The sequence below is a fragment of the Procambarus clarkii genome, chromosome 10 (assembly GCF_040958095.1).
Source record: "Procambarus clarkii isolate CNS0578487 chromosome 10, FALCON_Pclarkii_2.0, whole genome shotgun sequence".
Lineage (NCBI taxonomy): Eukaryota > Metazoa > Arthropoda > Malacostraca > Decapoda > Cambaridae > Procambarus > Procambarus clarkii.
This window is the reverse complement of record NC_091159.1, coordinates 24657519-24669775: the sequence shown is the minus strand read 5'-3', so window position 1 is coordinate 24669775 and position 12257 is coordinate 24657519. Positions and strand designations below refer to the sequence as shown.

The window sequence follows — 12257 nt, the reverse complement described above, 5'->3', positions numbered from 1 at the left end:
CAGTGGAGGCAGTAGTGGCACCAGCGGGGGAAGTAGTGACAACAATGGAGGCAGTAGTGGCACCAGTGGAGGCAGTATTGGCACCAGCGGAGGCAGTAGTGGCAACAATGGAGGCAGTAGTGGCACCAGCGGAGGCAGTAGTGGCACCAGCGGAGGCAGTAGTGGCACCAGCGGAGGAAGTAGTGGCAACAATGGAGGCAGTAGTGGCACCAGCGGAGGAAGTAGTGGCAACAATGGAGGCAGTAGTGGCACCAGCGGGGGAAGTAGTGGCAACAATGGAGGCAGTAGTGGCACCAGCGGAGGCAGTAGTGGCACCAGCGGAGGAAGTAGTGGCAACAATGGAGGCAGTAGTGGCACCAGCGGAGGAAGTAGTGGCAACAATGGAGGCAGTAGTGGCACCAGCGGGGGAAGTAGTGGCAACAATGGAGGCAGTAGTGGCACCAGTGGAGGAAGTAGTGGCAACAATGGAGGCAGTAGTGGCAACAATGGAGGCAGTAGTGGCACCAGCGGAGGAAGTAGTGGCAACAATGGAGGCAGTAGTGGCAACAGTGGAGGCAGTAGTGGCACCAGTGGAGGCAGTAGTGGCACCAGTGGAGGCAATAGTGGCACCAGTGGAGGCAGTAGTGGCACCAGTGGAGGCAGTAGTGGCACCAGTGGAGGCAGTAGTGGCACCAGCGGAGGCAGTAGTGGCACCAGCGGAGGAAGTAGTGGCACCAGCGGAGGCAGTAGTGGCACCAGTGGAGGCAGTAGTGGCACCAGCGGAGGCAGTAGTGGCACCAGTGGAGGCAGTAGTGGCACCAGTGGAGGCAGTAGTGGCACCAGTGGAGGCAGTAGTGGCACCAGTGGAGGCAGTAGTGGCACCAGTGGAGGCAGTAGTGGCAACACTGGAGGCAGTAGTGGCAACAATGGAGGCAGTAGTGGCAACACTGGAGGCAGTAGTGGCAACAATGGAGGCAGTAGTGGCAACACTGGAGGCAGTAGTGGCAACAATGGAGGCAGTAGTGGCACCAGCGGGGGAAGTAGTGACAACAATGGAGGCAGTAGTGGCACCAGTGGAGGCAGTAATGGCACCAGCGGAGGCAGTAGTGGCACCAGCGGAGGCAGTAGTGGCAACACTGGAGGCAGTAGTGGCAACAATGGAGGCAGTAGTGGCAACACTGGAGGCAGTAGTGGCAACAATTTAGGCAGTAGTGGCACCAGTGGAGGCAGTAGTGGCACCAGTGGAGGCAGTATTGGCACCAGCGGAGGCAGTAGTGGCACCAGCGGAGGCAGTAGTGGCAACAATGGAGGCAGTAGTGGCACCAGCGGAGGCAGTAGTGGCACCAGCGGAGGAAGTAGTGGCAACAATGGAGGCAGTAGTGGCACCAGCGGAGGAAGTAGTGGCAACAATGGAGGCAGTAGTGGCACCAGCGGGGGAAGTAGTGGCAACAATGGAGGCAGTAGTGGCACCAGTGGAGGCAGTAGTGGCACCAGTGGAGGCAGTAGTGGCACCAGCGGAGGCAGTAGTGGCACCAGCGGAGGAAGTAGTGGCACCAGCGGAGGCAGTAGTGGCACCAGCGGGGGAAGTAGTGACAACAATGGAGGCAGTAGTGGCACCAGTGGAGGCAGTATTGGCACCAGCGGAGGCAGTAGTGGCACCAGCGGAGGCAGTAGTGGCAACAATGGAGGCAGTAGTGGCACCAGCGGAGGCAGTAGTGGCACCAGCGGAGGCAGTAGTGGCACCAGCGGAGGAAGTAGTGGCAACAATGGAGGCAGTAGTGGCACCAGCGGAGGAAGTAGTGGCAACAATGGAGGCAGTAGTGGCACCAGCGGGGGAAGTAGTGGCAACAATGGAGGCAGTAGTGGCACCAGCGGAGGCAGTAGTGGCACCAGCGGAGGAAGTAGTGGCAACAATGGAGGCAGTAGTGGCACCAGCGGAGGAAGTAGTGGCAACAATGGAGGCAGTAGTGGCACCAGCGGGGGAAGTAGTGGCAACAATGGAGGCAGTAGTGGCACCAGTGGAGGAAGTAGTGGCAACAATGGAGGCAGTAGTGGCAACAATGGAGGCAGTAGTGGCACCAGCGGAGGAAGTAGTGGCAACAATGGAGGCAGTAGTGGCAACAATGGAGGCAGTAGTGGCACCAGCGGGGGAAGTAGTGGCAACAATGGAGGCAGTAGTGGCACCAGCGGAGGAAGTAGTGGCAACAATGGAGGCAGTAGTGGCAACAATGGAGGCAGTAGTGGCACCAGCGGAGGAAGTAGTGGCAACAATGGAGGCAGTAGTGGCAACAATGGAGGCAGTAGTGGCACCAGCGGGGGAAGTAGTGGCAACAATGGAGGCAGTAGTGGCACCAGCGGGGGAAGTAGTGACAACAATGGAGGCAGTAGTGGCAACAATGGAGGCAGTAGTGGCACCAGCAGAGGCAGTAGTGGCAACAATGGAGGCAGTAGTGGCACCAGCGGGAGAAGTAGTGGCAACAATGGAGGCAGTAGTGGCACCAGCGGAGGAGGTAGTGGCAACAATGGAGGCAGTAGTGGCACCAGCGGGGGAAGTAGTGGCAACAATGGAGGCAGTAGTGGCACCAGCGGGGGAAGTAGTGACAACAATGGAGGCAGTAGTGGCAACAATGGAGGCAGTAGTGGCACCAGCAGAGGCAGTAGTGGCAACAATGGAGGCAGTAGTGGCACCAGCGGGGGAAGTAGTGGCAACAATGGAGGCAGTAGTGGCACCAGCGGGGGAAGTAGTGGCAACAATGGAGGCAGTAGTGGCACCAGCGGAGGAAGTAGTGGCAACAATGGAGGCAGTAGTGGCACCAGCGGGGGAAGTAGTGGCAACAATGGAGGCAGTAGTGGCACCAGCGTACAGTGGGAGGAGCTTCACAATTCTTCATAACAAGACGTCAGGAGCAACAACCAATCAGAGGCAGCAGCTGGAGTGTGGCGGCCTGCTCCCTCCTCCTCCTCTGTTATGGACGAACAGGAAGAGGAAGAGGTGATGATAAATAAGGTGGATGTGGGTCGCGGAGCGGATAATGGCATACTAAGGAGAGAGAGAGAGAATTGATAAGTGAACGAACATTTAAGAAATAGTGAGTGATGAGTGAAACAATAGACGTAAGCGTGGAACAATTTAATGTTTTCAAATTAAGCTTTTGTTTACATTTTTGTTTTCCTTTTGGCTGTATTTTGCTGTTTTGTATTAGTATCTATTTCCCTCTTTGTTGTTGATGTCTCTTTTCGTGACTTCTTTTTAAAAGATACATTTTCTTTACGCTTTCGTTTATCATTTTTAATTTGGAGTACATTTCTCTCTCTCTCTCTCTCTCTCTCTCTCTCTCTCTCTCTCTCTCTCTCTCTCTCTCTCTCTCTCTCTCTCTCTCTCTCTCTCTCTCTCTCTCTCTCTCTCTCTCTCTCTCTCTCTCTCTCTCTCTCTCTCTCTCTCTCCCCCTCCCTCCCTCCCTCCCTCCCCCCTCCCAGTAGTGATAAAGCCGTGGCAACACAACATTTTTGCCCCTAATGCACTTCCTGGGAGGGGTAGTGTTACCCGTGATTACTGCGACCCTTCCCGTTAAAACTCCCCTCGCCCTCTCGATATCCTCCCTCCTGTTGCCTCGCCCTCTCGATATCCTCCCTCCTGTTGCCTATCCCTCTCGATATTCTCCTTCCTGTTGCCTGTCCCCTTGATAACTCTCCCGTTAACCCCAATGTTATCTTCAGTAGCTGCACTTTTAAGTAATTTCCGTCTAATTGGTAGGGTTGTTATCTTTGTAAGGCACTCAAGAACACCACGGTGGCACCGTGCCACCACCAGGCCACCACCGGGCCACCACCGGGCCACCACCAGGCCATCACCGTGCCACCACCGGGCCACCACCGTGCCATCACCGGGCCACCACCGGGCCACCACCGTGCCATCACCAGGCCACCACCGGGCCACCACCGGGCCACCACCGTGCCATCACCGGGCCACCACCGGGCCACCACCGTGCCATCACCGGGCCACCACCGGGCCACCACCGAGCCACCACCGGGCCATCACCGGGCCACCACCGGGCCACCACCGGGCCACCACCGTGCCACCACCGGGCCACCACCGGGCCACCATGATCACCTACCTTTAGCGGGACCAGACCACCAATCACCTGGAGCGGACCTCGAGAGCATGGGACCAGATTCACGAAGCAGTTACGCAAGTACTTAAGAACGTGTACATCTTTCCTCAATTTTTGACGGCTTTGGTTACATATATTAAACAGTTTACAAGCATGAAAACATCCCAATCAACTGTTGTTATTGTTATAAACAGCCTCCTGGTGCTTCGGAGCTCATTAACTGTTTAATAATTGTAAACAAAGCCGCCAAAGATTGAGAAAAGATATACAGGTTCGTAAGTACTTGCGTAACTGCTTCATGAATCCCAGCACCTGTTTGGTGGTTTGGTCAACCCAAAGGTCCCTGATCAACTAGACTGTGATATTTATGACAGTCTGCGTACAGCAGCAGCAGCGTCCAACAGCCTGGTTGGTCAGATAATCAAACAGGAGGCCTGGTCAGAGACCGGGCCGTGGGGACGTTGATCCCAGAACCAACAATAGGGGTCAGATTCCGGTACAGGAATCCCCCGAAGGTCTCTCTCTCTCTCTCTCTCTCTCTCTCTCTCTCTCTCTCTCTCTCTCTCTCTCTCTCTCTCTCTCTCTCTCTCTCTCTCTCTCTCTCTCTCTCTCTCTCTGTACACCTACTTGTTGACGATTTCGAGAATTATCTCGAAATCAACCACAGCCATCACAACCACAGCCGTCACAACCACAGCCATCACAACCACAGCCATCACAACCACAGCCGTCACAACCACAGCCATCACAACCACAGCCATCACAACCATAGCCATCACAACCACAGCCGTCACAACCACAGCCATCACAACCATAGCCGTCACAACCACAGCCATCACAACCACAGCCGTCACAACCACAGCCATCACAACCACAGCCGTTACAACCACAGCCATCACAACCACAGCCATCACAACCACAGCCATCACAACCATAGCCATCACAACCACAGCCGTCACAACCACTGCCATCACAACCACAGCCGTCACAACCACAGCCCTCACAACCACAGCCGTCACAACCACAGCCATCACAACCATAGCCATCACAACCACAGCCATCACAACCACAGCCGTCACAACCACAGCCATCACAACCACAACCATCACAACCACAACCATCACAACCAGGCTGATCCTGTCACCACAACAGAAGTCATTTTATCTCCTAAAATCTTCACCGTTGTTGTTTCAGGGACGCTTTATATTGTCCTAATGGCTTGATGCTTTCTCCTGATAATTCCCTTCCCTTCAGGGACGTTTCTTATATATGTTGGCAGGAGACCCTGGCTGTGGTGGGCCTGCGGGCCGCTCCCACCAACAGCCTGGTGGACCTGGCTGTGGTGGGCCTGCGGGCCGCTCCCACCAACAGCCTGGTGGACCTGGCTGTGGTGGGCCTGCGGGCCGCTCCCAGCAACAGCCTGGTGGACCAAGCTCTCACATGGGGAGTAGAAGAACTCCCAGAACCCCATCGACCAGGTATTAATAGTGTTCAATCCTCAGCTGTGAGGATTGAACACTTTCCCCAGGAGAGGGAGTACCAGAGCTCTGAAGAGTACCATCACTAGAGCGGCGTCCCTTGTCTTGAAGGTCCGCATCATCCACCTTGGGATTTGTCCGGCTGTTGCTGTTAGCGTTATTGTTACCTCTGGTCGCTGGGTCTCTTGATTATTGTTCCAAGATCCGTAACTCACGTCACTTCTTAATAAGCAAATATCTGTGTTGTGTTCTATACTTCTTATCTTGTCCCTTCTCCCTCATCTTTCTCTTAGCGGCCGTTCCTCTTCCTCTTCCCTTTCCTCCCTCGCCCCGCCTCCTGTACCCTCCTCCCCCCCCCCACTATGTAACCTGACCTGACCCTGTTCCTCCACCACCATTACGGCCTACAGCGGCCGCCGCCTCCACCGGCCGCTCGTATAAGAGGACCTGTTGCTGTGACCGTCGCCGGTGTCAGCTGGTGGCAGCCTCATAATTTCCTTAAAGCGATGTCATTGTTTACCTTTGGTGTGTGTGTGTGTGTGTGTGTGTGTGTGTGTGTGTGTGTGTGTGTGTGTGTGTGTGTGTGTGTGTGTGTGTGTGTGTGTGTGTGTGTGTGTGTGTGTGTGTGTGTGTACTCTCCTGCCCCGGCCTGCCCAGGGTGGGCTTCAGCTCTTCGGCCCCGTCTCTTGTGTGAGCGCATTCGATTGTATTTATTCGCTCATGCTGAATTGTGTTTACCCAGTTAAGGTCTTACCTACTGAAGGCTGCCTCGGCCAGTTATGATGAACGACTTAACAGTACTGTCATACTTGTTAATGAAGGTGTGAAGGGTTTCCACCCTCTTCAAAGTTCATTCATTCCTTGTTTGCCACTCTCACTACATGCGGCTATTTCCTGACGTTTGTGTGTTCATCTGTGTTTCCAACTTCGGTCTGTTATCCTTCCCAAGGGACCGTCTCTATTCACTTTGTCTATTCCCGTGGGTATCTTCTATGTTGTGATCATATCATAGCTCTGGTCAACTTTTATAATGTCACTAGATTTCATTCTTTTAGTATGTTAACTTTACAAAGGTGTTTGATAAATGTGACCATGGAGCGGTAGGGCATGAAACGAGATCAATAAGAATAACAGGTAAAGTAGGAGGATGGATATTCAATTTCCTGTCAAATATAATGCATAATTGACCAGTCCAGCAACGAGGAGGCCTGGTCTACGACCGGGCCGCGGGAACGCTAAGCCCCGGAAACACTTCAAGGTAACTTCAATGTAACTTCAATGTAACTTCAAGGTAAGGAGTAAAGTTCAGTCAAACAAAATCAAATCTAAGCACATTGAAAAGCTCTCTACATCAGGCCACAGTCCCGTTTTCTGTTTTGGGTCCTCTGGTAGTTTAGGAGATAGAACACTTTAAATTGACCGTTTTCTTGACGTTGGGAGACCTTAGGAGGCCGGACTGTTCAAGCACGGGGAGCTGGTCTTGCTCTGTTGTGAACACTACATGGAAACTGACATTTAATATCTCGCAAATTTCCTTGAATTTCCTGTATATTCTCTTCCTCTCTTGCATAACCTTGCATTAGGTTATTTACTGCCATTTTCCTTTGTATAGGAATATGTAATATCGATGGTAATTTCTTTAATGCATGCACTCATTTACATAGATTTTTCTGATATTCTGTTTCCATAACTACTGCATTTGAAATTTGAGGATACTTTTTTTCAGGGATATTTCTGTGCGGGCATTACGCCTATGGCTGGCCCATAGGCTTAGGGCCTATCTTATGTTTATGAATTCGTTTCTTGCTCTGTTACACCTGTTACATGTGTTCTCTTATGTCCTCTGTACTTTGAACTTTTCCCGATATTCATTTTAGCTTCTTGGTATTGTTTATTAAACCATAACGTTATTGTATTCAATCAGGCTGTTGTGGATAGTGTTATGTTTCAACCTCTTTTTCATCTCCGTTTGACTTGATCCATCATTTCCTGGACACTCTTCTCCGTGAGGTCCTCGTCCCAGTTCATATTTCGCGGATACTCTCTAACTTTTAGGTAGTTCCCTTTTCTGGGGTCTCCTCTCCTCTCCTTGACCTCTTGTCTCATGGTGGGTACCTGGTGTTGAGTTGTGTAGTCAAACACCACAACACAATGGTTGCTGTGTATGTATTCTCTATTTGTGCCTCCTGAATCCAGCTATTAGCTCTTGGACCCCGCCTTTGTAACCAATTTATTTTTACTCTTATTTTGTCTACTACATATATATATCTCTAACACACACGCACACACACACGCACACACACACACACACACACACACACACACACACACACACACACACACACACACACACACACACACACATACACACACACACACACACACACACACACACACACACACACACACACACAAACACACGAGGCTGCCCGTAGCAGCTGTCTAACTCCCAGGTACCTATTTACTCTTAGGTGAACAGGAGTATCAGGGTGAAAGAAACTGCCCATTCGTCCCTCTCTCTCTCTCTCTCTCTCTCTCTCTCTCTCTCTCTCTCTCTCTCTCTCTCTCTCTCTCTCTCTCTCCCGTGTGTGGCTTAAGGAACTAATATTTGTATTTTCCTCCATTCACTTTTTTTTTGCCCCGAGAGGCTTGACGTCACTGAGTTCATCTTATTCCGAGTCGTGATTGGTGGACATTTTTGGACAGCTGTCAGCTTATTGGTTGAATAAATTGCCAGATGTCATCTGATTCGCCCGAATTACTTCCCAGTTATCCAATAATTGGCTCCGGAAATACTCCTTTCTGTGCTTTCTTGAGACCCTTGTGTTTTTATGTGTAACCGGTGACTGCTTCCTGCAACAGTGACGCAATAAGACGGACTTATCTCTCCCGTGATTGGTTAAAGACGATAATGACGTGTAAGTGACGCAATAAGACGGACTTATCTCTCCCGTGATTGGTTAAAGACGATAATGACGTGTAAGTGACGCAATAAGACGGACTTATCTCTCCCGTGATTGGTTAAAGACGATAATGACGTGTAAGTGACGCAATAAGACGTATTTATCTCTCCCGTGATTGGTTAAAGACGATAATGACGTGTAAGTGACGCAATAAGACGTATTTATCTTTCCCGTGATTGGTTAAAGACGATAATGACGTCTAAGTGACGCAATAAGACGTATTTATCTTTCCCGTGATTGGTTAAAGACGATAATGACGTCTAAGTGACGCAATAAGACGTATTTATCTTTCCCGTGATTGGTTAAAGACGATAATGACGTGTAAGTGACGCAATAAGACGTATTTATCTTTCCCGTGATTGGTTAAAGACGATAATGACGTGTAAGTGACGCAATAAGACGTATTTATCTCTCCCGTGATTGGTTGAAGACGATAATGACGTCTGACACGTAATTAAAAAGTCTCGTAAGATATTCTACCATATCTCCCTCATAAGGTATATTTAGTCATATCTCCCTTTCCCTTGAGGTAAATTCTACCATGTCACCCTCTCTCGTATGGTATTTGCTACCGTATCACCCTCTGTTGTAAGGTATATTCTACTATATCGCCTTCTCTTATAAGGTATTTTTTTACCTTATCTCCCTCTTTCGTAAGGTATATTCTACCATATCTCCTATTTCCACACACTTTCTAGTGTGAGGTCTGGTCAACATATGTAGTATAGTGTGCATAACTGGCAGACCCCTCTTAGTGTTCAAGGGAGAACTTGATAAACACCTCCAAAGGATACCTGATCAACCAGGCTGTGATTCATACGTCAGGCTGCGAGAAGCCGCGTCCAACAGCCTGGTTGACCAGTCTAGCAACGAGAAGGCCTGGTCGAGGACCGGGCCTCAGGGACGCTAAGCCCCGAAACCACCTCAAGGTAACCTCAAGGTAAGGTAACCCGTAAGACAATTGAGTATGAATATCAAACTGGGTATATTTTCGTTATTGGGTATATATAATGGTATATCCAGGTATGCTCTAGGTGAGGTAAGGTAGTTATCAAGGTATATCTATGCCCGTATAACACTTTGAAGGAATATGACGATGGAGTGAAGGAGCAGGAGGCCAACCACTTGAGCCCAGCCTGCGGGCCGCTCCAAGCAACAGCCTGCGGGCCGCTCCAAGCAACAGCCTGTTGGACCAAGCTCTCACAAGTCAAGCCTGGCCCCAGCCAAACTTTGGGGGGTAGAAGAACTCCTAGAACCCCCTCACGGGTACAATCCAGGTAAAAAAAACACTACAGTAACGACAAAAGAGCTGTGCCCCCCCCCCTCCCCCTTCCCCCTTGCCGCGGCTCGTCTCAATACAACTAAAGCATTGTATAATAATACTGTATTTTATTTCTAAGCTGAATTTCTAAGATATATTTTATACAGTCACCTGTATACACCCGCAGTGTTTCAGGTATTCGTCGTGACCTGTGATTTGTGCGTCTGGCTACGAGCAGCTGAGTCTAACAGCCTGAATGGAAATCTAAAGACCTGTGGTTTTCCTGTGGCGGGTTTCGAGGGACTGCTACTCTCTCAGTTCGGCCTGAGGTTAAGCTTTCCTTGGTGATTGTTGAGACTGTTGCTGGTAGCTGCCTGCAGGCCCGCGTAGCCATCAGAAATCGGCTGATCAGGATGCTGCTTACAAGGAAACAACAGGAAGTCCCTCATCAGACTGCTTCTGGTAGATATGTGGGCATGCAGGCCACAGATAACAACAGCTTCGCCAGTCACATCGCCAGGAAAGTCTAACTTCGGGCTGATATGAGGGAATAGCAGAACAATGATAGACTGGATAAGAAAACACTTTCCAAACAAGAAATATCAAGCTAACGTTGACACCTTTTGGGTCATTAATACTCTCTAGGGTGGAATACGGAGCCACATTGACTGTCCCATTCACAGCTAATTATGGCGCTGACCTGGACAACGTCCCTACAACGTTTAACTGTCCAAGTCCACACAGCAATGCACCTAAACTATCGGGCACGCTTATACGCCCATATAATGTGAACACGGAACATTCCATGACTAAACAGACGTAGAGGAAGGTGGGAATCTATCGGAAGAAAGCGCCAAGCCATTACGACTATATAGCAAGTGGAAGGAAGGTGGGAGCCTGAGTCTCCCGGAGCGCCATTCCCAGCCCGCGCGTCATTCCTCCTCAACACGCAGCTGTCACGCCCAAACTCCCGCCAAAACTAAGCCCGCCTTTACACACACACAAAAAGAGAATCGACAGAAAATATGCACCCAATTCCGACACGTCTATTATTAATTTTGAAGGAATAATCGGGGTGGCATGTGTAATTCCCACGGCGTGAGGCCCAGGTAGTGGCGCCAGGGATGTCATCGCTCGTCACTTGTCTTCAGCTGGAGCGCCGGCTTTTGTTTCATGGCGGCGCGCGGCCATGTTCACACGCTGCGACCCGCACCTCCCTAACGTTTCCTCAAGGCCTTTGTTCCGCCGTTTTAAGGAATATTGAATAATATCAAATGCAATTTTTGCTGCTAACATTAAATACACTATGCTCTTTAACATATATGTTGCCAAAGACGCCAGTAATTAGGAAGAATGATATGAGATGACTGACGGAGTGATGGAGACTGCCAGTGGAGCCATCTAGACATTGTGATGTTATCTGCGCGGGCGCTCCACCCCGTCTGTCTGTCTGTCTGTCTGTCTGTCTGTCTGTCTGTCCAAGCAGCTGAAGACACGCACGCTACACAATGTCTCGATCAGCTGGTTCCTTTGACGATCTAACCTCAGATGTTTATATCAGAAGATAGATCTGTGGTAGGCCAACCTCGGCTCTCTCCCTCTCCCTCTCTCTCCCTCTCCCTCTCCCTCTCCCTCTCTCTCTCTCTCTCTCTCTCTCTCTCTCTCTCTCTCTCTCTCTCTCTCTCCCTCCCTCTCTCTCCTTCTCTCTCTCCCTCTCCCCCTCTCTCTCTCCCTCTCTCTCTCTCTCTCTCTCTCTCTCTCTCTCTCTCTCTCTCTCTCTCTCTCTCTCTCTCTCTCTCTCTCTCTCTCCTGAAGGAGGACAAAGCCAGGATGAGGGACGAGGGAGGGCGGGAGCGCCACCGCCTTGTCCTAATTGGTGTCGAGTTTCACCGTTCAATACCTGGCTGGGGAGTGTTGGGGAGAGTGGGTGTTGGAGAGTGTTGGGGAGAGTGGGTGTTGGGGAGAGTGGGTGTTGGGGAGAGTGAGTGTTGGGGAGAGTGGGTGCTGGGGAGAGTGGGTGTTGGGGAGAGTGGGTGCTGGGGAGAGTGTGTTGGGGAGAGTGGGTGCTGGGGAGAGTGGGTGCTGGGGAGAGTGGGTGCTGGGGAGAGTGAGTGCTGGGGAGAGTGAGGGAGTGTGAGAGTGTACCAAGGCTCTGGCTACCTTGTGGTGGTTCAAGAAGCCTGTTGTCTACTCCCCTGGGCATGGCCTCTGTCTGCTAGGATCCCTGTGATCCTAGCACGCCCACCCAGCACACCAACGCCCGCCCCCCACAGCCCGCTTGATCAGGTACCCTCTAAACATGTTGATCAAATTCCTTCTTAAACTACAAGCAACAGCCTATTGGGCCAAGCTCTCACAAGTCGAGACGGAGCTCGCGGAGTAGAAAAACTCCCGTAACCATCTTCAGGTAAATTCTAGGTAAACTGAAAGAGTCCATCAAATATTTTCCAAACGTAAATGGAAT

At 50.8% G+C, this 12257-nt stretch overlaps 2 protein-coding genes across 8 annotated transcripts in view; both read left to right on the top strand.

Moving 5' to 3' along the window:
* LOC123753352 (uncharacterized PE-PGRS family protein PE_PGRS54-like) overlaps positions 1–2872 on the top strand; it is an 18775-nt gene extending 15903 nt beyond the window's left edge. Inside the window, exons 7-8 of the mRNA XM_069322084.1 lie at positions 4–809; positions 954–2872. Coding sequence (XP_069178185.1) covers positions 4–809; positions 954–2872 — 2725 coding nt within the window. The remainder of the gene's footprint in view (positions 1–3; positions 810–953) is intronic.
* The window catches only part of eya (eya transcriptional coactivator and phosphatase 2), a 288120-nt gene that overhangs the window by 205330 nt on the left and 70533 nt on the right, over positions 1–12257 (top strand). The gene's annotated exons all lie outside the window — the stretch shown is intronic.